The 24,404-nt window shown below is 51.9% G+C and overlaps 10 protein-coding genes across 10 annotated transcripts; 6 read left to right on the top strand and 4 right to left on the bottom strand.

Annotated features, from left to right (window-relative positions):
* Positions 1 to 1,493: 1,493 nt before the first annotated feature.
* PpBr36_07400 (uncharacterized protein) lies at positions 1,494 to 5,882 on the top strand (the record flags this gene model as incomplete). Its single annotated transcript, XM_029894537.1, has 6 exons — positions 1,494 to 1,649; positions 1,719 to 4,964; positions 5,023 to 5,068; positions 5,138 to 5,288; positions 5,375 to 5,523; positions 5,599 to 5,882. Coding segments are annotated over 6 exons (4,032 nt in total), but the record flags the coding sequence as incomplete, so codon positions are not given.
* A 721-nt stretch (positions 5,883 to 6,603) lies between these two features.
* Positions 6,604 to 7,910, top strand: PpBr36_07401 (uncharacterized protein; the record flags this gene model as incomplete). Its single annotated transcript, XM_029894538.1, has 4 exons — positions 6,604 to 6,613; positions 6,712 to 7,277; positions 7,342 to 7,596; positions 7,686 to 7,910. 4 exons carry the CDS (start codon positions 6,604 to 6,606, stop codon positions 7,908 to 7,910), a joined length of 1,056 nt encoding a protein of 351 aa, XP_029748281.1.
* A 222-nt stretch (positions 7,911 to 8,132) lies between these two features.
* On the bottom strand, positions 8,133 to 8,534 carry PpBr36_07402 (uncharacterized protein; the record flags this gene model as incomplete). The annotated part of the gene is made up of 3 exons (XM_029894539.1): positions 8,133 to 8,173; positions 8,269 to 8,293; positions 8,394 to 8,534. The coding sequence occupies 3 exons, from the start codon at positions 8,532 to 8,534 to the stop codon at positions 8,133 to 8,135; spliced, it is 207 nt and encodes a 68-aa protein (XP_029748280.1).
* A 688-nt stretch (positions 8,535 to 9,222) lies between these two features.
* Positions 9,223 to 11,183, top strand: PpBr36_07403 (uncharacterized protein; the record flags this gene model as incomplete). The annotated part of the gene is made up of 5 exons (XM_029894540.1): positions 9,223 to 9,459; positions 9,554 to 9,656; positions 9,735 to 10,131; positions 10,196 to 10,387; positions 10,445 to 11,183. The coding sequence occupies 5 exons, from the start codon at positions 9,223 to 9,225 to the stop codon at positions 11,181 to 11,183; spliced, it is 1,668 nt and encodes a 555-aa protein (XP_029748279.1).
* Positions 11,184 to 11,982: 799 nt separating this feature from the next.
* PpBr36_07404 (uncharacterized protein) lies at positions 11,983 to 12,848 on the bottom strand (the record flags this gene model as incomplete). The annotated part of the gene is made up of 3 exons (XM_029894541.1): positions 11,983 to 12,351; positions 12,455 to 12,469; positions 12,576 to 12,848. The coding sequence occupies 3 exons, from the start codon at positions 12,846 to 12,848 to the stop codon at positions 11,983 to 11,985; spliced, it is 657 nt and encodes a 218-aa protein (XP_029748495.1).
* Positions 12,601 to 12,876, top strand: PpBr36_07405 (uncharacterized protein; the record flags this gene model as incomplete). Its single annotated transcript, XM_029894542.1, has 1 exon — positions 12,601 to 12,876. One exon carries the CDS (start codon positions 12,601 to 12,603, stop codon positions 12,874 to 12,876), a length of 276 nt encoding a protein of 91 aa, XP_029748494.1.
* Positions 12,877 to 14,442: 1,566 nt separating this feature from the next.
* PpBr36_07406 (uncharacterized protein) lies at positions 14,443 to 16,103 on the top strand (the record flags this gene model as incomplete). The annotated part of the gene is made up of 2 exons (XM_029894543.1): positions 14,443 to 16,002; positions 16,059 to 16,103. The coding sequence occupies exons 1-2, from the start codon at positions 14,608 to 14,610 to the stop codon at positions 16,101 to 16,103; spliced, it is 1,440 nt and encodes a 479-aa protein (XP_029748284.1). The 5' UTR covers positions 14,443 to 14,607.
* A 457-nt stretch (positions 16,104 to 16,560) lies between these two features.
* PpBr36_07407 (uncharacterized protein) lies at positions 16,561 to 17,919 on the bottom strand (the record flags this gene model as incomplete). The annotated part of the gene is made up of 1 exon (XM_029894544.1): positions 16,561 to 17,919. The coding sequence occupies one exon, from the start codon at positions 17,917 to 17,919 to the stop codon at positions 16,561 to 16,563; it is 1,359 nt and encodes a 452-aa protein (XP_029748283.1).
* A 1,400-nt stretch (positions 17,920 to 19,319) lies between these two features.
* PpBr36_07408 (uncharacterized protein) lies at positions 19,320 to 21,331 on the bottom strand (the record flags this gene model as incomplete). Its single annotated transcript, XM_029894545.1, has 3 exons — positions 19,320 to 20,162; positions 20,236 to 21,006; positions 21,188 to 21,331. The coding sequence occupies 3 exons, from the start codon at positions 21,329 to 21,331 to the stop codon at positions 19,320 to 19,322; spliced, it is 1,758 nt and encodes a 585-aa protein (XP_029748493.1).
* Positions 21,332 to 22,269: 938 nt separating this feature from the next.
* PpBr36_07409 (uncharacterized protein) lies at positions 22,270 to 23,351 on the top strand (the record flags this gene model as incomplete). Its single annotated transcript, XM_029894546.1, has 4 exons — positions 22,270 to 22,305; positions 22,623 to 22,696; positions 22,824 to 23,158; positions 23,329 to 23,351. The coding sequence occupies 4 exons, from the start codon at positions 22,270 to 22,272 to the stop codon at positions 23,349 to 23,351; spliced, it is 468 nt and encodes a 155-aa protein (XP_029748276.1).
* Between the last annotated feature and the right edge of the window lie 1,053 nt (positions 23,352 to 24,404).

Genomic DNA, 24,404 nt, shown 5'->3' on the forward strand with positions numbered 1-24,404 from the left:
TTACATGAGTACCGAGCACAGTGCGGTTGAAATTGAGTATGCACGGACGGAGAGATCCCCGTCGCCCATCGACCTGCCATGCATCCGCCGTCCACACACTTTACGCAGCTTTAAGGATACGCGTGGACGTGGGCCGAGACTGACATACGAAGGCGGCAAACGCGACATGCCCCCGATCTACCTGTATCTCATCCAGGCTTGCGAGGTAAAAATTCCTTCGAGTAGGCCATGCATGACTCGAAGTGGTTGACGGATGCATGGATGGCAACGGTGAAGAGCTAGCTACTCCCTAGGCACTTACATATTGTTGGCAGCGTCAGGCTACCTTGTACTGGATCGTCTCTGCAATCGTCAAAAAAAATTTTACTCTTTACTTTTTTTATTTCCGCCCCCGACTAGCTCCTAGTCAGTCTGCGTGGCTTTGATATCGAAACTACGGCTACAAACCCGCCCAAAGTATGGAGTAGCTCCACGCAAGTTCGGCACCTGAGATAGGTCGATATGGAAGATATCTTAGGTAGCTTAGCCCACCCAATCTGTAGGCTGTCAAGATCCGCCAGGTATGGTATGCGACCAACCAATCTTTTGCTTTAAGCCAATCACAGTATCAGGGTCCATGAGTTCACGGTGATTATGAGGTGAAAGAAAGCCAAAGGGTAAGAATAGAGACGCAAGCAGACGGAGGAAGCCAAGCTAGACTCGAGCTTTTTTTGACTTCCGTTGCTGATGTGTCCGAGATGAAAATGGAGGGACAAAAAAAAAAAAAAAAAGACCCCAAGGCCCCATCCTTCCTTTCAGCATTCCGCACCATCCCAATCGGGCAGATGTGTGCGACTTATACATGGGCCAATGCAACATTACCAACAACAATTCAGCACCGCCGTCTGATACTACATGCGTTTTTGCTCCGTGTTTTTAAACAGAAAATACACATCATTGAGGAGGGGGAAAAAAGCATTTTCGCGAGAACGTACGGCATAATTTCCAAGCTTTGAGCTTTACTTAAAAAGTACCTGCCTGGCTACCTTAGTTGTCTTTACTTTATTTTGTCACAGCCTCAACATGTTTAGTGTGTAGGCAAAGGAAAATTTTAATGGAATTATCGGTTATCGGTTATCGATGCCGGCCCGTTATGGGCAAATTAACCTACCCAATCAGTGGGGGTCAGGTATTACCTACCAAGGGGTATAACGCGCATCAGATAGTCTAGACTCTAGAATCCGAGGGGCTCTGTGCAACTAGACGTCATACCGAGAACGTGTCAACCCTGCCGAGTTTGCGCCGCTTCGGCCAGCCCCAGTGTCGCATGGGTCTCTTCAACCACCATCCATTGACAAGATTCCACAACCAAGCACAACCATTGAGTCGCGACAACCCCAGACCCGCAACTGTTGCAAAGTCGAGGCCTTCAATCCACCAACCTTGATGTGCAGTCGCGATTGATTTGCGGATTCTGTTCGTGATCTGGGAGGGCTGCTGCTCGATAACGAGGCGTGGTGCGCCGTCGCCGTCGCATGGAGTACGACCAGGAGTCGCTGCCCGGCGAGGGCGCATCGCGGCACGATGGCGGCGGTCGGGGGCTGTATCGCCTCGAATCCAATCCTAGCAGTACTAGCATTTTTGAGGATGTGGAAATGGCCCAAGATGAGGTACAGTAGCCAAATCCAAAGCTCATCTGACGAAGCACTTTGTTGCTCACATTTAACCATGTCCTTTAGCTGTACTCTGGGCCGATGGCTGAGAGCCTACCAACGAGCCTGTCTGCATTTGCACACCGCAGACCGAGAGCAGATTCGACCACTAGTTTCGCGTTCTACCAAGAGGACGAAGACGAGGAAGATTCTTCTGCGGCTGGTAGGCCTTTGCTGGGGGACGGGTCCACAGACATAGATGACTTGGATGAAATTCCGTTCCACCCCGAGATCGAGGACGAGGAAGACTCGACCGACCTCGAGCGGCAGGCTCCCGACAATGACTACGTGCTGCATCGCCGGAACTCGACGCATTCACGACATTCAGTTCACTCGAGACTCCTACGACGTGACAGTGCTGCCACGGAGGGTAGCTCCTATGGCAACGGGAGGGTCAGCCAGAAGATCTACATGGTTAGCGAGGACCTGACTATAGTCATCGCAGGGTTCAAAACAAGTCTGGCAGGCCTGGCCGCCTACACCATAATTTGTCTTGGCACTCTTGGTATCGGCTGGCTGCTTTTCCGTTGGCTCCCCAGGTGGCACGTCAAGCTGCTGGGACAGCCATGCCCCCTACATGAGTGTGAATGGGTCGTAATCGAAAATCAATGGGGTGAAATGACTATTCTGGATGTACAGAGCAGGCCGTACGGACGCTCTTTGTCCACCGTGTTTGGTCAACCCGGAAAGCTGTCTGCATACGCTCTCGAGGAAGACTCGGACCCGATCTTGACAGAACTCCGCGTGGTTGACTACCGCTACGTCCGTTTCTATTTCCAGCCATTGAGAGACAAGTTCATGCTGTGCAACGGCTGGAAAGATCCTAACTGGACAGACGTTCACTCGATCCGCACCGGAATCGACAGCGAGGAAAAAAGTCACCGTGACCTGGTGTTTGGCACAAACCTTATCGACATCGAACAAAAGTCGGTATTTCGCCTGCTCGTGGATGAGGTCTTCCATCCTTTCTATGTTTTCCAGATCGCAAGTTTGATCCTCTGGTCCATGGACGAGTATTACTATTACGCTACAGCCATCTTCCTCATGTCCTTTGGCAGTATCACTGCCACTCTCATAGAGACGAGAGCTACCATGCGCCGCCTACGAGAAATTTCGAGGTTTGAGTGTGACGTTCGCGTGCTGCGAAACGGTTTCTGGCGCTACGTTGCCTCGGGTGACCTCGTTCCTGGTGATATTTACGAAGTCAGCGATCCCAACCTGACTCAGTTTCCAGCCGACAGCCTGCTGCTTGGTGGTGACTGTATCGTCAACGAGAGCATGTTGACTGGCGAGTCTGTCCCTGTTTCGAAGATTCCAGCCACCGATGAATCGCTTCACGATCTCAATCTAGCAGCAGCAACGTTATCACCAGAATTGGCACGGCATTTTCTGTTCTGCGGTACCAAGATCATCCGCGCTCGAAGACCTGCCGAGGGTGGCGAGGGCGAGGCTGTCGCACTCGCAATGGTGGTTCGTACCGGCTTCAACACGACCAAGGGGTCACTAGTGAGATCCATGCTGTTTCCCAAGCCTTCAGGCTTCAAGTTTTACCGGGATTCATTCCGTTACATCTCTGTTATGGCTGGCGTTGCCATGGTGGGCTTTATTGCCTCCTTCATAAACTTTGTTCATCTCGATTTAGCATGGCATCTGATCATCGTGAGGGCCCTGGACCTCATCACTATCGTCGTGCCACCAGCCCTCCCCGCAACCCTCCAGATCGGCACCAATTTTGCGCTCAGTCGCCTCAAAAAGAAGCAGATATACTGTATCAGTCCGCAAAGGGTAAATGTGGGCGGAAAGATAGACATAATGTGCTTTGACAAGACTGGCACACTCACTGAAGAAGGACTCGACGTTCTAGGAGTCAGAGTAGTCTCAAAAGCCACCAAAAGCTTCAGCGATACACTTACAAACCCCGAGATACTTACCGAGCCTCAAGGGGATTCTGGAGACAACGAAAGCAACCGGAAAGCCGCCCTGTTCACGATGGCTACGTGCCATTCGCTCCGATCAGTGGACGGAGAACTCGTCGGCGACCCTCTGGATCTCAAGATGTTTGAATTCACTCGATGGTCTTTCGAGGAGAGTGAGCAGGGTTTTGGCGGAGAGTCTGCGGAGGAGGAGCAGGGCAATCTCTCTCCGTCCATTGCCAGACCCCCCGCGGACTTGAAGGACTTGCTAGACTGGCACGATAACAGCGGGCGACCTGTTGCCTTTGAGCTCGGTGTGCTGAAGTCGTTCGAGTTTGTATCTCAATTGCGCAGGGCCAGTGTCATTGTGAGGACATATGGACAACAAAGCGGAGATATTTATGTCAAAGGCGCACCGGAATGCATGAAGGACATTTGCAAGCCAGAAACCTTCCCCGTCGATTACGATGAGCTGCTGTCTTACTACACGCACAAGGGCTACCGCGTAATTGGGTGCGCAACCAAGCACATCAACAAGCTCAGCTGGGTCAAGGCACAGAAGATGAAGAGGGAGCAAGCCGAGTCCGACCTTGACTTTGTCGGATTTATCATTTTTGAGAACAAGCTCAAGCCAACCACCGCCGCCGTTTTGGAGGAGCTGGTCAAGTCCAACATCGGCGCAGTTATGGTGACAGGCGACAATATCCTGACTGCGATCAGTGTAGCCAGAGAGAGTAACCTCATCGACAAGACGGCTCACTGCTTCATCCCAAGGTTCATACACGGCAACTCGACGGACCCCAACTCGCAGCTTCAGTGGGAGAGTATAGACAACAACATGCTACAGCTGGATGAAAAGACGCTACTGCCACTCCCTCCTCCACCTCAGAGTGACGCATCGCTTCCATACGACATTTCAAACATCCGGAACTACTCGATAGCAGTCAGTGGTGATGTCTTTCGGTGGGTCGTTGACTACGCGCGACCCGAGGTCCTGCACCGTATGCTTGTTTGTGGCAAGGTGTTTGCGCGAATGTCTCCGGATGAGAAACACGAGCTTGTGGAAAAGCTTCAAAGCATCGATTACTGCGCTGGGTTTTGCGGTGATGGTGCAAACGACTGCGGAGCCCTCAAGGCGGCGGATGTTGGCATTTCGCTATCTGAAGCCGAGGCCTCGGTCGCTGCGCCCTTCACATCTCGAGTGTTTGACATTAGATGTGTTCCTGAGGTCATTCGTGAGGGCCGCGCTGCGTTGGTGACGAGCTTTAGTTGTTTCAAGTACATGAGTTTGTACTCTGCAATTCAGTTCACGTCAGTCAGCTTCTTGTACGCGTCGGCATCGAATCTTGGAGACTTTCAGGTAAGCAAGAATGAACGGTCTTTTTCTATGGGCGCCTAGGGATGCTAACATGATTTAGTTTTTATTCATTGACCTCGCTCTTATCTTACCGATTGCTATTTTCAGTACGTCTTGGCTCCAGCAAAGAGCGGCTGTCATCCCTTTGTTTATCCATACTGACATGCAATTTGCAGTGAGCTGGGCCGGTCCTTATCCTCAGCTATGCAGAAAACGGCCAACGGCAGATCTTGTCTCACGCAAAGTCTTGACACCGCTCCTAGGTCAAATGTGCATTTGCATCGCTATCCAGGCGGCCGTCTTTATTGCAGTCCGCAAACAGCCTTGGTATGTATTCGGGGTGCCATGTGCGCAATTTGCGCATGTTATCCGTTTGCGAAGATGCAGCTTTATTGACATTGCTTCCGCACAAGGTTTATTCCTCCCAAAATCGAGCACGAGGAATCGAATATCGAGAACTCGGAGAACACATCACTCTTCCTCATCTCGTGCTTTGAGTACATACTTGCTGGCGTGGTCATTAACGCAGGGCGTCCTTTCAGGCAAGGCATGCTGAAGAATTGTAGGTCATTAATTCCAAGGATGAGAGAAAAAAAAAAAAAAAAGGCAGCAGGCTGATTTTGAAATATTCTTATAGGGCCGTTTGTCGCCACGATCGGCATTACTTTGCTTGCAACATTATACATGGTCCTTGGGCCCGCTCAACGGCTAACGGACTTGATGGAGCTGACATGGATGGCTATGGATTTCAAGTTGTATATTATTGCCATGGGCTTTGTGTATCTGGCCATTGCATACGCTGCGGAGCATTACGTCTTCCAACGCATCGCGAGGGTGATTGGCCACTTGAACCAGGCTGTCACTGGACAGGCAAAGAAGAGGAAGGAGTACAAGATGATACAGGAGAGGATGAGAGCATAAGGAGGAGTTTGAGGCTGGAGAGACGAGAAAATACAAGGAAATGGAAGCTTACACGTGTAGTGATGGCAAGGGGTAGACAAAACGCGCTCATGCGACGCGTCAAATAAAAGTTACAGTTAGCAAATCATATGCTTCGTCTGGGCGTTTTTGGGACGTTGCAATGAGACTGAGCAAATAATGGGTCAGCGGAGATGGCATCTAGGTACAAATACAACCTAAGCTTTCCATGCTAGATAATGCTGCAACACAAGCCGTATATCTGATATATTATATCCACCATTGTTATTAAATTTCATAACAAAACATGCGAAGTACGCTGGAATGTGCATGAAACTTAGATAAAGTTTACAAAAAGAGCAGTCAATGACGCAATGTTTACCTAAGGTAAGTAGGTAGGTACCCCTGTGGTTCGAGCGCAGCGCACAGCCATTCTGCACGCACCGGTCTTCTCGGAGCGGCATTCATATGAACGCCGATTACCTAACTAGGCAGGGGAGCGACACGGTCAGGAAAACAATGCAACACAGCTCATGCTACTTGACTGCGAACGAAGACGAACTAACTTCTGTAAACTGAACTGATATACTGCAAACTATCTGATCTTCTATTGAGCTGCCGCAATTCTACATAGGTATACAATGGGAAAGTGATTATTAGGCGTATGCTCGATTTGAAGTCATAATTTAATTCTACACCGAAAGTTGACCCAACAGCTTACAACATGAACTACGGTGAGCGAGGCGAGGCACCTTTGATTTTCTCGTGAAAATAACAATATGAAGAACCAACGCTGACTCTAATACACAAACAAAATGGCACACGCACGCAGACTGGATTCTAGATGGCGGCTACCTGCCGCACGCCGTGATCCGTGTCGGCATCCGGCGTCAGTTGGCCGCGCGCATCGCCATGTCGACCACCACGTCGCTCGAGGCCGACTACGAGCGCAAGATGCGCTACATTGAGCTGCTGCGGACGCGGCCCATCGCCGTGGAGACGGCGACGGCCAACTCGCAGCACTACGAGGTCGGCACCGGCGTGCTGGCCGCCTGCCTGGGCCCGCGCATGAAGTACTCGGCTTGCCTGTACCCCAAGGGAGGCGAGACCCTTGCGCAGGCAGAAGTCGCCATGCTAAGGACGTACCTCGAAAAGGCCCAGCTGGAGGATGGCATGGACATACTCGACCTCGGGTGTGGCTGGGGCTCCGGTGCGCTCTTCTTCGCCGAGATGCTGCCCGGCGCGAGGATCACGGCGTTTTCCAACTCGAGGACCCAGAAGGAGTATATCGACTCCAAGGCACAGGAGAAGGGTCTCACAAACTTAAAGGTCATCACGGGCAATATTGCCGATTATGAGTTTGAACACAACACTTTCGACAGGGTGGTGTCCATCGAAGTAGGTTTGGGAGTTCCCTACCCTCTAGAGCTTGAAGGGACGGCTAGGTTGACGATTTTACTAGATGTTTGAGCACATGAAGAACTATGAGTTGCTGATGGCCAAGGTCTCTCGAGCCCTCAGGCCCGGTGGAAAGCTATTTGTCCACATTTTTGCCCACAAAGACAGCCCCTATGACTTTGAAGAAGGCTGGATGTCCACGCACTTCTTTACTGGCGGTACCATGCCATCGGCAGACTTGCTTCTTTATTTCCAGCGCGAGATGAAGATCGAGAAACAGTGGTGGGTGAATGGCAAGCATTATTCGAAAACCTGCGAGGTAAGACCCCAAAAAGAAGAAAGAAAACTTTAGGATTGACCCTTAGTATCTAGAATCCTTGTGCTAAATGTTTCCCTCATAATAATTAGGATTGGCTGGCCAAGATGATCAAGAACAAGAAGGAGATATGGCCTCACCTTGTGGAAACTTACGGAGAGGCAGATGCTGCGACTTGGTATAACAGGTGGCAGATATTCTACATGGCATGCTCAGAGCTGTTCAACTATGAGAATGGAGATACTTGGGGAGTAGCGCACTACCTCTTTGAGAATGTAAAGCTTACAGAGGCTAAGAAGGCGGGGGATCCGGAGTAGTAGCGGCGCATCAAGGTTAAGCACTGCTGATTTAAACGCATGAAAAATGCAAAGGAAACTGAATTCGATTTGCCCTGCTAAGCGGACAAACTCTCTATACGTATGCGCAACGTTGTCTGTTCTGTGCCATATCTCGCCCTCCCTGGTAAACTCCAACTGCAACCTTGTCGCGGGACAATTGATGCTGTAATGCTGGTGTGCTTTTTCTCTATGCCTTTCCATTCAGTGGTCCCAAGGGTGCTTCCAACCCAGCAATACAGGGCCTGTCGAATCCAAGTCAGTACCAATAATACCGCGAAAAGGTTCGGCCGCATCGAGTTTGACTGCGAGAAAGTTGGGGAATCCAAGGGGTAATTACCGTCCTTCTTTGCCCTGTACATCAACTATTCGACAACATGCAAAGTTAGTCTAGATATCTATCATCCTCCAGTACCCAAAGCTTGCGGGGAAAAGCGACCAGTCAAGCCAACAGACGTGACGTACAAAAAACCACATGCTAGCACTCAGCGCTGTGCCGGCGAATCTGTAGATGAAAGGCGCGCGGTAGGGGCCACGGGCCTTGAAGATGCCCGGTCCGATCTGCTGCGCGTTGGGCGGGAGGCGACCGCCTGTCGGGCCGGCCATCGTTGCGACTTGTGCGTGGTTTCTGGTGGTAATTGAGTTCGTAGGGTCAATTGGTCGTTATCGAAGGTTTTTCGGCGGGAGTGCAATTGGCTATGGCGGACACCGCAACGGGGAAGGGAACAGTATCGGGTCGATTGGGAATTGAATGATTGACGTTCGTCGGCTTCGAGCGGGACGAAGCTAAGCTTCACTGCATTTTGCGCCTCAACAGTGAGGCGCTGAGATGTGGCTGCAAAAGTGCTGATATGGAAGAAACACTGTACTTACAGGCGTTGTGCAGCCTGCTCCACTAACAATTTGGTCTGTGCCAAGCAATAGTATACTGTACTACTTCCTCTCCACTTCCAACCCACCCTTACAAAGTCCCAATTGATCCAACTTAAAGCCCGGATGGTCGTCATCACAGGGATTTTGATCTTCACAGGTACGCGCATCAGCAAAAAAGTACAGCACTCACACGCTTCGACCAGCTACATCTGTCAGGCATGATTTTTCATTCGCGAAAAACATCCTTTGACCCTTTGAGCCAGGCTTGCACTGCCTAGGATAAGATACTCGCGACGATTCCGCCCGCGAACGGGTCAAGCTTTCTATCATCCCATCACCAAACAGCACTTGTATAGGTACCAGCGGGCATTCTCCTATTGAACTCGCGACCATCGCGCACAACCCATCGGCCCGCGCGACCATGACCACTCCCGGCGACACTCGGGAAGAGGCATCTGCTGTCCTCTCACCACGATCGTTCGCATTAAAACACATGCGGCCAAAGAGCTCCTTCCTGGGATGCGCCAAAATAGCGGAATATGAAGTCCTAGGAAAGCTGGGAGAGGGAACTTTTGGCGAGGTGCACAAGGCCAGATCGAAGAAGACTGGGGCAATCGTCGCGCTGAAGAAGATCATCATGCACAACGAGAAAGATGGCGTATGTTTTATCCATTATTGGCCGGCAGCAATGCGATCATCCGCTTCGGCCCTGGAAGAGAAAAAATCCACTGCTAACATGATGCCACCTGCAGTTCCCAATCACTGCCCTCCGAGAAATCAAGCTACTCAAGTTGCTATCGCACCCCAATGTGCTGAGGTTGGAGGACATGGCTGTTGAGCACCCTCAAAACAGATGTGAGTAGCTTCCTGTCCGTAGCTGCCTATCCGAGCGGCCTGGCAGGGCCATCGGCTGACGACTACACACTACTCTAGCCGACAAACGCAAACGACCGATCATGCACATGGTTTTCCCCTACATGGACCATGATCTCTCGGGCCTTCTGGACAACCCCTCTGTCAAGTTCACCGAGGCACACATCAAATGCTATCTTATACAACTATTGGAGGGTCTGAGATACCTTCACGAGAACAAAATTCTTCATCGCGACATGAAAGCAGCCAACTTATTGATTAACAACAAGGGCATCCTGCAGATTGCGGATTTCGGACTGGCGAGACATTACGACGGTCCAGTTCCGCAACCTGGGCGTGGTGGAGGCGAAGGCACGAGGAATTACACTAGCCTGGTGGTGACTCGCTGGTATAGGCCTCCAGAGCTGCTCCTACACCTAAAGGCCTACACGACAGCAATAGACATGTGGGGAGTTGGGTAAGTCTGCGCAGGTGCCATGAGTGACCATGTGCGGACCAAGGCTAACGTGCTCTGCTTCCAGATGTGTCTTTGGCGAGATGCTGACCGGAAAGCCCATCCTCTCTGGCGAAAGCGACGGGCACCAGCTCGAGCTTATTTGGGATCTTTGTGGCACTCCAACAGAGGACACGATGCCGGGCTGGAGGAAACTGCCAGGAGCTGAGGCGATGCAGCCCAAGTCACGCCCTGGTAACCTATCTCAACGATTCAGGGAGTAAGTTTAGATGGCCTACTGCGACGTACTGAATCCTTTACTGACGAACTTCTCTAGGCACGGCCAAATGGCTGTCTCGCTACTGAAGGAGCTGTTGAAGCTCGATTGGAAGTCAAGGATCAACGCAATAGATGCTTTGCAACATCCTTATTTCCGAACTGCCCCTATGCCGTCAAAGCCTGAGGATATTCCCACGTTTGAAGACAGTCACGAGCTCGACAGGAGAAGATATCATGATCGTCCTCCCAAGGCACTACCCCCTGCTCCCAAGGGAGGCGCAGTCGGGCGAGGGCCGATGGATGGGCCAGGCCCTAACCATGGATACCAAAGCGGTGATTACGGGGGCCGGAACGGTGCTAACGGTGGCCGCTACCCTCCGCCTCACCGAGGAGCACCCAATGGCGAGCCTGAACGCAGACAGCCGGCATGGTCCAAGGACAGGAATCTTGGTTTGCCACCTCGACCCCCACCACCTGCAGGCTCTCATAATGGCATGGACAACAGCTCTCGGGATGTGCCTCCTCCCCGGAGCAGAGGAAATGACCGCGCTGGTGGCGGCGGGCGAGCCGACGTTGACACATATATCCCCAGCTACAGCGGCGGTGGAAGGAGGGACGATAGGATGCCGCCGCGGGACGATAGAAGGCGCCGCGATGACCGGGACGACAGAAGATATGACCGAGATCGTGCATATGACGATCGAGGCCGCAGCAGCAGGACAAGAAGTCGGTCGCCTATACGAGATCGTGATAGAGATCGCGAGAGAGATCGCGACCGCGATCTTTACCGGAGATAGTGTCCACCAGGAAAGGCGCCAAGATTCCCAAGATAGCATCAGGATTGTCTCCAGCCAGAATTGCCTCAGCGGGAAAGAGGCTCTCATTATGGTTTCTATAAATCCATAACGAATTCGGCACATTGCTATGGTTCGGACTATGACTACGACACACCTTGCTTCGAAACCCGGAGCGAAATATGGGCTCATCAGAAAACCAAAACTAACGAACACTTTGGTTTGGATGGCAGTGTCGAACACAAAGGCGGTCTTCAGCTAGACCTAGAAGACCTTTTACCTCAATCCTTGATCGTTGAGCTTTTTCCAGAATTTCCAAGCTTAAGCTTTGACTGCGACCCGTGCTCTTCCGAATCCACACGCGATCACAAACAAACACACCATTTAACTGATGGACCGAAGGTTCGGCATGTTCCCAACATCAGTTTTCATTAGATCAACCAAGAGACCAATATGATATGGCTGAGCCTCTGTTTGGATTTTGCTCATTCTCATCATTCTGCAAGGCGAGGCAAGAGGCTGGTACCATCAGTACGCGGTATCGACAGAGCGACTTGTCTTTTTTTTTTTTCTTCATTCACAGCCCCCGGATGACCATGCCCTTACGAACTCTTGATTATCTTGCCGATTGATTGCAAGGAGTCGGCAATAACGCAGATATTATTGAACAAGACCCAGGGCGAGTGTACGCTGCACGCTGTATAATATAATTATCGTATAGCCAGCCCAATACTGGAGGCGGGTTTCCATTCCTACAGAATCTCCGTGTTTTTTCTTTCGTGTTTGTAACCCACTAAGTACATTAGTCACCTCCTGAGGTGTCGTCCTCCTCTTCTTCTAGAATAATCGACTGCAGTAATGGCATTCTTCGCGAGTGTTCGCTGTGCAGGCCTCGATTTGTGATACGGTCGATGATCTGCCAGTCGATATCTGACGAGAGACTGCCGCTGTAGTAATCGCTGGCCCGCTTGATGGTGGGCGTTTGCTGCGCTGTCGGACTAGTTGCCTCCGACATGGCCAGTTTCTGCTTCTCCTTCTTCTGTCGCTGGGCCTCGGTTTGTTTGAGGGAGGGAGCGCTCTCCTTGTCCAATTGCAGAACGGAGACAAACACTTGCGATGACAGCTTGATCGAGAGGCCAGCGACGATACCGACAAAGGCGGCAGAACCAAACTGGTATGATCGGTTAGTAGGTTGCATCAAAGCGGGCCATCCAGCGTTGTTACATGATATAGTACAATGGAGCATGGGGAGAGGGGCGGAGTTATAAACTAACATAAATATAAAGAGGCTATTTTGTTACCCAGTAGTATGAATTAGTAAAAAGTCTCTCGATATCATAGCCAAGGTCTCGAGGAACCTAGGCTTCTTGCAAGGAAGACAGATGGCCGACTGACCTGCAGCTTTGGCAAAAGAGAGACCATGTACCAGGCCGGCGACAGAACATATGCTGTGGTGTACAACATAGGCGACAGTAAAACAAACACAACCCTCCAGAGCCAGTTGACGGGTATCAAAGAGAAGCGCAAAAGGGCCACGGTGGCGGCGGCCATGGTCGAGACGAGCGACAGCATTGTGGTGATGGTGACCATGACGACGCTGGACGCCGACCTCACCAGCGACGGCATGTACCCCAAGGCCTCTAGCGTCCTGGGCGAGACCAAGTCCATAACTGCTGTAAGGAGGAGTCTCAATTGAGACGCTGGGGGTGGTGGTTTGTGGGGAAATGGACACCAAAGGCGTTGAATTGATGGTAATTCTGGTTAATTTAATTTTTTTTCTCTCTTTAATAATATCTGGCGAAAATTCAAGGTCAGAAAGAATGCATCATCATCGTCACTAGGTTAATTAGGTAGCGCCAGGCGAGGTACCTTAAAGGTAGGATTGTTGAACTCAATGGCTAGAACCCCTGCTTACGCGATGCGCCTTTTGACGTGAGACTTGGGGGCTTGGGGTCCACGCCCATTATGGATGGCTGATATGCCGTGTCCCTTAGGCCTAAACAGGCTAGCCTGCAAATTAATGGCGGCGTACCGATAGCGGGTTATTTCTTCAAATAAATGTTGTGGTGTTTGTTGCACGGAGTTTTACGGTGCAGAACTGAGGGGGTTGTTGTTGAAATAATTTCGAGCGATTAAGCGGCATATTGTACAAACTAGAATCAGTCGTATAAAAACTGATGATGGAAACGCGACTTGATTTGGTTGTCTGGATGTTGCGACCAAGGTCTCGTGACCTCTTGTCAAAAGCTGAGTTTGCTAGGTAGAAGCTTGGAATGACGGAACATTTACTCCATACTTCATAGAAGCACAGTGTAATTTGGGGTGGGCAGTGGCTGGCAGGCCTCCAGCGGAAAAGATCAGACTGAACACTTGTATTTTCCTCGCGTTTAGTTGATTATCTCTATATCGACCCTGACCAGATATGCCCGGTGGGTACAGCTATGTCTACAAGCCTGCTATTGTGTGATAAAAATGTACAAGGAAGGATAGTTTGGGTAAGGTAAGGTACCTAAGTCGGACAAACCATGGGGTTCGTTACAGTGTCCACAGGAAAACTTGGCACTATCATCTCTTGTCGGATCTTAAAGTCTACTTTGTAAGCTCCGTAGCTTCTGCTTTTGTTAATTGAGTGGAAGCCCGTTCTTTCCAGGCCAGGAACAATGAAACTTCTGAGGACTCAAGGGCGACCCACATGGTTCCCGTAACCATCCTCCCAATCGCTCTTTGGCCGAGAGTCTACGTGGAGGTAGATAACCTGGGTTAGGCAAGGCAGAGACAGTCTATCCAGTTAGTCTAGTACTTGCTAAAAAATTACAACAAATTGCGAGCTTCCTTTTGGAAATAGTTTGTGCTACCTACCTCCTGCATTGCCCACTCCACTCCGCCGCCCGCACCCGTCTGCTCAGCAGATGCGACTGGTCCGGTCCATCTCAAGCAAAGCGATTACTGCCCGTCACACATCTCACCTCATTAAACACCCGCCTTGCTTAAACGCCAGAGCGAGGTTTGCTCCAATCTATATTGCTGGCGCAACCGCATCGCGAAACAATTATTCGCAGGTTCGACCTTCATTTTCAACAAACACAGCTAGACAACACATCCAGGCTTGCTTTTTCCCTGCAGAGAAACTAGCCCAGAACACGCAGCCATTCATCGACTACCGGCAACTAAGGCCTAGAACCCGCCCGCCACTTGCACCTGACCTCTGGTAGAGACGCGGTTCCCCCAATCAACGATCACCCACCATACCCTTGCCGATAGGTCACAAGTTTCATCTCGCTTCGGGGTTGACCTCTGTTGCGCTGTACTGTCACTGCAACAGGGGCTGGGAGCCGCGTCCCCTCCCCGCCTCTTTCCGCTAGGCACGAAAGACACCCGCCCCCACTACTACAAGCCCGATTGTATCTGCAAAGGTGCCTGGCCAAAAATGGGCAATCAAACCTCCGCCCAGCGACAAGCCGGGGCCTCGGGACCATCGTCGTCCGCCGCATCGGCTCAAGCCTCGGCGACGGGTAGCGATCCTCCCACCCGCTCGCATTCTAGGCGCGATTCGAAGCATCCCATCCCCGTCCAGAATCAACGCGCCGCTGCCCCGCCGGAGCAGTCTTCAGCTCAAGCCCAAGGTTCCACCACAGTGCCCCCGCGATCGCAACAATATCCTCTCGGTGTCCCCTCGCCCTCGTCCAGCGTGTCCAGGTCGACCGAGTTACCCTCCCGCCCGTTGCAGACAGGGCCGGCTGACGGGCCTAGCAAGCCCGTCGCCGTGCCGAACGCTTCGCAGGCGCAACAGAACCACCAGCCACATAAAGCACACATACCAGGCGAATCTGCGCCAGGCGAAGGCGCGGGGTCCGAGGCTCTCGAGACCCCGGAGGCTGCCATGGTTCCCACCAGCAGCATGTCAGACTTGTCGTACATAACGCGCCCGCCACGGCTGCCGTTGCCCATTGAGGAGGAGATCCACACACCTGGATCGCCCATAATATCACCAAATGAGAATGTTCCCGGCTCCCCCACAGGTGCCGTCGAGACTCTCGACTCGGAGGAGACTCTGAACCGCAAGTCCTCTGCATTGAGCTCGGGTACCTACAACCATGAAGCTGAAGAAGAAGACGAGGGCGGCGATGAGCTCAGTGTCGACAAGACCAGACCTACTGTGCCTTTCCGCCTCGAGTGGCCGCATGGAGGCGAGAAAGTCTACGTTACAGGCACGATCTTCCAGTGGAACCGCAAACATCGATTGCATCCAGTCGAGGGCAAGCCCGGCCACTTTGCCGCAACGATCAACATCCTCCCCGGAACCCACCACGTTAGATTTTTGGTGGACGGGCAGATGCAGACATCCACGGAATTGCCTGTCACGGTGGATTTTGGTAACAATCTCGTGAACTATATCGAGGTCAGCGTGGCCGAGCCAACCCCTTCAGGAACTGTTCAGCCGGATGCACCCGAAAAGAAGGTTCCGCAGCAAGAACTCGCAGGCTCAAGGGGACCCTCACAAATAGATGAGAAAACCGTGCGCTACAAGGAGGTCGATCCGAAGGAAGTGTTTGAGCATGAGATTCCAACCTACCTGGTAGATTTCGATCAGCCAGAAGATTCACATGCGTACCACTTGTCAGTTGGTGCTATAGAAAAGCTACCTCCGGCGCCTGCTCTTCCTGGCTTCCTCAGCAAGCCTATCCTGAACGCGGCAGTTCTGATCAAGGACGACAACAGTGTGCTCAACATGCCGAACCACACAGTGTTGAACCACCTTGCCACTTCAAGCATCAAGAACAACATCTTGGCCGTGTCGGCAACGACGAGGTACAAGAGCAAAGTATGTTGGCCGAGTGTTCTCCTTTCTGTTGTCGATTTACTAACTCAAGGACTTAGTACGTCACCACCATCATCTACAAGCCAACAGGTCAAGATGGCTGAGCAGGTCTTTGGGCTCGCTGAACTATGAAGGATACAGAAACATACATGTCACTATTGGATGGGCATGTTGAAGACACCGGGGCCCTAACAACTGGATCTAGTGGCCATCAGGTTCTTGGTCGGTACAATACATATCACTTCTCGTAAACGATAACATGAGGTTGATAGTGGAAAATGCCCTCTAACATGATAGGGCTCGATACGCTCTTCTCTGCCACATGGTGTGCGCTTTTATTTGTGTGACATGTTCAAGTCAGTGGCTATGGATGATGGGCCTGAAGGCACCATGGTATACTAGCAGCAGCATGTCGTTCCGCTTCATCGAAAGTGGAAAACTATAAACTCATAACAAGAAGGGTATTACTTATATTCAGGCGGCCCGTGAATGGGTCATCCCAATTGACTAGGGGAATGATATCGTCCGACTAAATCCCATTGTACGAAGACTCTCTAACGACTAATCTCTCCATTTGACGTGTACCTCGTCTGTCCTGAACCTTTGCGTACATGTGCTTTCTTCCAACGGTGTCCTGAATCCGGTCTCGTAAGCGAGGAGGCCGGCATGTGCTATCATGATGCCGTTGTCAATGCAGAATCGTTCATCCGTGGCGTAGACGCTGCCGCCGCGGTCTTTGGCCATGGCTCCCATCATCTCCTGCAGCCGCTCGTTGGAGCCGACGCCGCCGACGATGAGGACCTGCGTGCTACCGACGTGAGCCATGGCGCGCTCCGTGATCTCGACCAGCATGGCAAATACGGTCTCTTGCAGAGTGAAGCACAGGTCGGCCGGGGTGAAGAGGTCGGGCTTGGCTGCCATCTGGGCGGCTAGCTCGTCGGCGCGGGTCAGGATGCCCGAGAAGGAGCAGTCCATGCCCTTGACGGCGTAGGGAAGGTCCAGGAGCACAGAGCCCTGCTTGGCCAGCTGCTCGATGTTGTAGCCGGGCGCCGGGTCGTTGCTGATCTTCAGGGTGCGGGCAAAGCGGTCGAGGCAGTTGCCAACGGCGATGTCGAGCGTCTCGCCAAAGATGCGATACCGCTGCTCGGCGTAGGCAATGACCTGCGTGTTGCCGCCGCTGACGTACAGCACGACAGGGTTGTCGGCGCCTGTGATGGCGCGCCCCATCTCGATGTGGCCGACGCAGTGGTTGACGCCCACGAGCGGCTTGCCCCAGAGCAGCGCGAGCGTGCGGGCGCCGATGGCGGTGCTGGTCAGCGGCGCCCCCATCCCCGGCCCCTTGGTGTAGCAGATGCAGTCGACCTCGGCCACCGTGACGCCCGCGTCCCGGATGGCCTGCTGCGCCACCCGAACGAAGAAGGAGCGGTGGTGCGCCGCCGTGTCCTTGGGCAGGAAGCCCGTGCCCGGCGGAGAGACGAAAGTGTCCCGGACGTTGGAGAGCACCACCGGGTCGCCTGTTTCTCCCTCGGGCGGGTGGGCGATGATGCCGATGCCTAGTTTGTTCGCGCTGCCCTCGCATCCGAGAGCGATACGGCGGCGCTTGGCAGGGTTTGAGGGGATGGCCATTGTCGTAGACGGCGGCGATGCTGACAAAGAAAAAGGGGTGTCTGCTGTGGATGATGCGTGATCTCCCAGGGGCTGGGGGTTGTTGCTCTCCTCTTTTGTGGCGCCTTCCGGTGCAGACTCAGGCGTTGCCGGGATCTCGCCCGTGGCGTTGCGGATTAGTCCGGTTCCGGACCTCGGAGTGCCAAATAGTAACTTGATAGTTTGGGCCGTGATCTGCGGTAGACACGGGCGCAACCCCACGTTGTGACCGCTGCCACAGCAAACCACCTTGCCGGGACTTGAGGATTCGAACATACGCTTGTAAGGTTTGACGGGTAACGGCAATGGTAGTTCGGTTGACTAGTCGTCAACTTAATCACGGCAGTTGATACTCGTCGTACATCACACCGCTATTGGACTTATAGGAAACGTTAGAGTACTTTGGCACCAAACTCAATGTACCTTGCTTTGTCTCGTCTCTCAACCAACGTACCTACCCTACCCTGACGCTACCCTTATTTTTCATCCCAACCAAATAAAAAAAAAAAGTTCCCCCGCTATGACGATTTGGAGGGGCAGCTGTTGCTCTCGAAAAAAATAAAGTGGTCCACTATGAATTCTGCCGATCTACAGGTGGATCACCTGCAGGGGTTTGGACGCGATCGCCCACCGCCTTCTGACCTTCCTCTTGCTCTGCGCACCAATCGACTTGCAGGTTACCTAATCGGCCTAGGCATTTGGCCGCAACCCGCGCACAGGCAGGCGCTTAGTGTGAGTATCACTCAAGTTGACGAGCATCCCATCCAACTCCACTTCCCCGTTTAAGCCCCCGTCCAACCTAACAACCGCACAACTTGACGAGGCAGATATCGCCCTCACCACTTTCTTCTATGCCACCGATGCATGCTGACACTGGAGGGTTTGCTCAAGAAAGCCCTCTCTATCGAGCTTATATATCGCCTCGACAACACACGACGCATCTACGAGGCTAACGTTTCAAAGGGGAACTGTCATGACAGCGCCCGCCGCGCGGGATGTGTCTGCTGACACCTTCCGCTATCTCCCAGATCGAGAGAGCTGACTAGATTCGTTGCCTTGCTCTTGCCTCCGTGAGTGTCTTTCTACATACTTACCAGTCCTCCTGTGGCTGCGTCCCATGCAATGCCGGCACCCGACGGGCCATGGCGGAGCGGGGGGACCGGATCGTGGGCTTATGTCGTCTGGGCCCAAAGGGTAGGTTTCTATTCTTCCGGAAACAATCTTGCTTGTCATTCACCTAATCCATCTTGAAATTACTGGCTAATACTCGTTGACATAAAGCAATGGCAAAAAGGTGCGTCGTCGGTTGTATTATTTGCGTGTCATGGCTTTTCTAGATCTGCTATGCCAAAAAAACACGCTTTGACATTTACCACCAACCGCAAAGCGACTGCGCAATCACCTCTCCAATCCATATCATCGAGTATGTACATCTCCCCCAAATATTCCTCTCCTTTCGAATCTACACCATGTACAGGCTCTAACAAATTATGTACAGTACACAAAAAGCCCAAACCGAAAACAGAACACACCCAACGCCTTGCCCGCGCAACCCAAAAGAAAGAAATGTCATGTCCTGTTTTCCGGCATCGCAAACGATCGGGTATAAACTCAAAAGAGAACAAGAAGCGAGGAAATATTAGAGGCGGACCAAGGCAGTCAAAGCACGATGCGTATCAGGCGGACGGCTGCACCTGCGGTTGTGGTTGTTGTTGTTGCTGGGGCTGCTGCTGCTGCTGCTGTGATTGCTGCTGCTGTGGTTGCTGGGACGGTGGCTGGCCACCTCCGGACCATGGCAATGCTGGCCGTGCGGTCCCATTGGTGACTGGCGCCGCTGCAGATGCCTCAAGACGCCGCGGTGCTGCTGACCCCAACGGTATGGTAGCGCGGAACTTGAGCGCACGAAGATCGAAAGGGTCAACCTCATACACGGGGTCTTCGTCATCGCTCGAGTCACAGTCATACTTCCATCGATCACTAGCGACCGGGAAACGCGTTGGAACAACATCAACTAGTTGCCTCTTGATTGGCCGTCTGTCCACCCAGAGCCTGTTGAGACGACCGACGCGACGACGGTACTCCATTGGATCTGGTGAGTAATCATCGTCATCCGCTGACAGTCCATGGAATCGACGAATAGGCGCAGGCTCTGGCGCGTCCAGTTCCATGGGCGTAGGCTCTTCTAAATCCTCCGCCGACGCACTATTCGGCGGCGTCATCAAATACTGCACCTTGACCGGCCGCCACTTCGCAGGTTCGGGCTCTTGCTCGGTTTCGGGCTTATTGTCGGCTAAAGATGAGTTGGTGAGGTCCACATACTTCTCGTTCCACTTCTTGTGGTTTTCAATCTTAGTTTCGATGTCCACTCGCATCTCCTCTTCTCGTTGGGCCTTGAGTTCTGATAACAACCCAAGGTCTACGTCAGACGCACGGGCATCGCTACGAGGGGCGACGCGTGCAGGTCCAGCAGCAGCCCTCTGTTGCACGGGTTGTGCCTCTGCTGGCTTTTTCCTCTGAGGCTAGAAACGCAATCAAGGTTAGTACATGAAGCTTGGGATTATGCGTTGACCTGCCAAACGGCAGCAGACTCACCTTTGTGTTGTAAAGATCCTCATCATCGGTTTTGATACTGAGCTTGATTTTGACCTTCTTGAGATTGCATCTTTGCTCAAAGATGGCTCGATCAACATGCAGCATTTCACGCTTCATTACTTCACGACCATGAGCCAAAGCGATGAGCTCGCGGCCCTCCTCGAGCTCGCGTCGCAAACGCTTCAGTTTGTCTGCGATCTGTGTATCGCGAGCTCGAGTCTTGCGAGTCTGCCGAACCTCTCGCCTTCTAAAACAGACGAATGGGTCCAGATCATCGCTCTCCTGGTGAGTCTCAAATTTCAGTGTGGGGTGAAGCGGTCCCTTTTTCGCCTGCCGTTGTGTCTTCCAGTGCTCATAGATGGCTTTGGCGTGCAGCATCAGTTTTGGAAGTTCCAATTCCGTCAGCGGCGGCACCATGTGGTCGTAGGATACGACTGTGTTGTCGACGGCCGCATAAGGCGCCTGGACTGACGCAGTATCCTCAAACACAAACATGATTTTCTCAAAGTCATCTTCGGACAGCGCGGGAGTACCAGCAGCCAGATCCTTGTTATACTTTGCAAGAAACGCTTCATCCTCCTCTGTCATATCATACGGACAACCTATGCATTCCTCAACAGTTTGCGAGAAGCGAATATAGTTTGTCGGTTCGACAAACTTGGCGGGATACAGCTCATCATAGTTGATGTTGCTTTCCTGCGTTTGAGTAACAGGGATCTCCTTGTCCGCAGCAACACCTGTTGTAGACAGGACAGCCTGAAGATGGTACTCCTGCGATGGGCAATAAATGTTAATCAACTGCCATACGCGACGAGAAAGGGGGATGGGGGAGATATATGGGATGAGATGTGGTGGTGGAAGAGTGCTGTGGTCACACAATCACGTGTGGGATCACGTGTTCTCAATCACATGATCAACATGCAAGACGGGCGATATCAGCGGCATCACTCACATTTTCCTCAGCAGACTCGACGCCGGTCTGGATCTGTTCATTCTTGAGGGCTTCATATTCGCTTGAATCGATTTCGGAAAATAGAAGAACAGGCAGCGGTGTTTTCACGTTGAGTTTCTTGTAGCGAACTTTACGTGTTGCCATGGTGCCGTCTGGGGTTTGGTGTTGGGATGTCGACAAAACGGCGGAAAAGCCGCGTCGAAAAAAAGTCAGGACATAAATTCAAGCCTGCGACAACGTTCCATCGACTTTTTTTGATAAAAAAGTCGCGTTTTGAGGCCGTTTTTGATGCTTTTGATTGATCGTGCTGAACGAACGACGTTGACATGTTTGGGCGGAAAACTCTGATTGTTGCACCACAGTTGCCATCAGGACCCCACTTTTTCATGGCTTAACCGAGAAAGGCCGCAGTCCAGGCCCCTCCTACCACTGTAAAGGGGATCGAGACGACATTCCAATATCAAAACACGGCAGTCTCCACCAACAACAAGAGCGCAATTGAACAGAAAACATGATCGCATATAATGTGCAAATTCACGATGAGCATAGATTTTGTTTACCAAAGTTATTTAACTGGAGTCATACACACATGCTTTCATATTAGTATTTCAGGTCACATGAAGACTCAGTGGTTGCATATTCTCGGAGATTTTGCCCAATGTGTTTGAGCTCTATACTTCATATGTCGTTCCTGTTGTTAGTCGTGAGGCCAGTCAGATCAAGGGTGACTCGGTGGCACAGGTAGCCTGCGCCTCATGCGCATCCAAGTGGACCAAATGGCATTCAATCGCGCCAGATTTGTGTCTACATATCACGTGCTGCGTACCCCGCGGCCATCCCCTTGGGTTTAGTGGAGTCTTGATACCCACTCTTGACTTGACAGCCGCCCACCCTGAACCTGACCGCCCGCTGAGGAGGGCCATTGAATTTCGGCCGTATCTCATGTTGGAGAGTCGGTTGGGCCTTGCACCTATCGCCGTTTCGCCAAGTACCAATCCAGAAGTCCGCGTCCAGCTATCAACCGTTTGCCCTTTGAATTACTTGCGCAGCCAGCCCGCCTTTCAGCCAAAAACACAAAAAAGATGGGCAACACGACCAGCAATGTGCTGGATGGTATCGTCCAAAGCTCCAACTGTCCGTTACGGCCCCTCACTTCCCCTCCTTGATGGCTCTCGCCGCGATGCGCTTACGCGCGCACACGGTTATTTGGGAATCAAGTGTCATGGCCTTAGCCGCACACGGAACCAAGCATTCATGTGGCTTACCTGATTGTTGCTTGCAGTCGATAGGGAAGAGGTTGACAGGCTGAGGAAGAGGTTTATGAAACTTGACAAGGCATGTAACACTCCGAGGCTTTGAGATAATCGCGCTACAGGTCTTGCAAGCTAGACACAAGACAACCAGCTGACTGACCTCCGCCATTCACTTTTACCAGGACAACTCGGGCACTATCGAACGCGATGAGTTTCTCAGTCTTCCTCAGATTTCCTCAAATCCCCTCGCCACAAGGTATTTGCCTACCTGCCTAATTACTCCGACTGTCCACTCGCACACCCGGGCTTATGCCCTCTACCTTCGCCCCCGGGCTCTTTGCGCACATTGACGCGCTGACCATTGCGAAAACAAACCCGCGCAGAATGATTGCCATCTTCGACGAAGACGGCGGCGGCGATGTGGACTTTCAAGAATTTGTGTCCGGACTGAGCGCCTTTTCGAGCAAGGGCAACAAGGAACAGAAGCTGCGCTTCGCCTTCAAGGTTTATGATATTGACAGGGACGGTTACATCAGCAACGGCGAACTTTTCATTGTACTCAAGATGATGGTCGGCTCGAACCTGAAGGACCAGCAGTTGCAGCAGATTGTTGACAAGACCATTATGGAGGCGGACCTGGATGGTGACGGCAAGATCAGCTTTGAGGAGTTCACCAAGATGGTGGAGAACACGGATGTCAGCATAAGCATGACACTAGGTAAGTGTCTCTTTTTACGCTTCATTCGCAGAATGGCATTTTGTCTCAGCATGGGTCCAGTCGTGCCATGTCGGAAGCATACGCCGGCGACATACCCTATGCAAGGTTACTTGCGCCTTCGCCCGTATGCAGCATCGCATGTTATGACCTCTCGATAATCATACTAACAGAACGATCATCAGACCAATTCTAAATGCCTCTCACACCATTCTTTTCGATTTCTTGCCAGCCCAGGCTGGTCCCGGCATTTGTTCACAGCGGCTACTATCATCGATGTATTGGAAATAAATCAGAATACCCAGTCCTGTTCATTGCAGGTTCAGTGCGTGTGTGGCTACTCGAGGGTCTCGTTTGACGATGATAATTCTTCTTCTTTTTTTTTTTTTTCAACGAACAATTTGAACAATTAAAGCGTCTAATACTGCTGGTCTCGAGAAACTGCAACCTATCCACCAGATAGGTTGTCAGACTTTGGCATTTTACAACGGATACCCAACAACTCCTATTTTGTGACCGCCGGGTCTGATCGGCTCGCGCATCTTGGAATCTTCCCGTAGAGGGCTAGCTTCCAGCTCCGGGTGTTCCTGGTACAGCCTACAGGCTCGCAGCGCAATGGTGGGGCTGTTCTACCGGGCCGTCGTTTGCATGTTTTGCTTCAGGCTGAGGCACGCGCGATGGCGGGCATCATGTCATGTTTGTGTACTTAGGTTCACGGTAGTATTCGCTTAGCCAGAGTAACAAGGGGGCTCCATCAGCATTTGGCAATAAACGGATACAGTCTCTTGGCGGTAAGCTTTTCTGGCCCGAAAATTATAAAGGTACGAAACGCATGAATTAAACCTAGATCACTCCTGGGTGCGACCGGGGTAAAAAGCACACAGCTCGGTGTGTATTGCCGTGCTCCTTTTTTATTCAGATATTGAGGCATGTTATATTATATGTGTCAGATATATGTAGTTGTTCCCAGGGTCTTGGCAGCCTATCTGCTCTTGGCAAATGAGCATGAGCCTGTCTTCCTCTATTCGGCCTAGCCTATCAGCGCGCATCCCCTTGCATTGGGTCAACCTGCAACGACAAAATTCTCCGTAAATAGCATGTTTTAAGCTACCGATTCTATCCAGACCGTTCCAAACGACCAAGCTTTTCAACGCACTACTACCCTCCCCTCACCTGCGCTTTCACCGTGGCCCTGTCTTGGGAGTTTAAAATTCTACCGCAGACGTGACAAAGAAAAAAAAAAAAAAAA

Source organism: Pyricularia pennisetigena, chromosome 1 (assembly GCF_004337985.1).
Source record: "Pyricularia pennisetigena strain Br36 chromosome 1, whole genome shotgun sequence".
NCBI classification, from domain to species: Eukaryota; Fungi; Ascomycota; class Sordariomycetes; order Magnaporthales; family Pyriculariaceae; genus Pyricularia; species Pyricularia pennisetigena.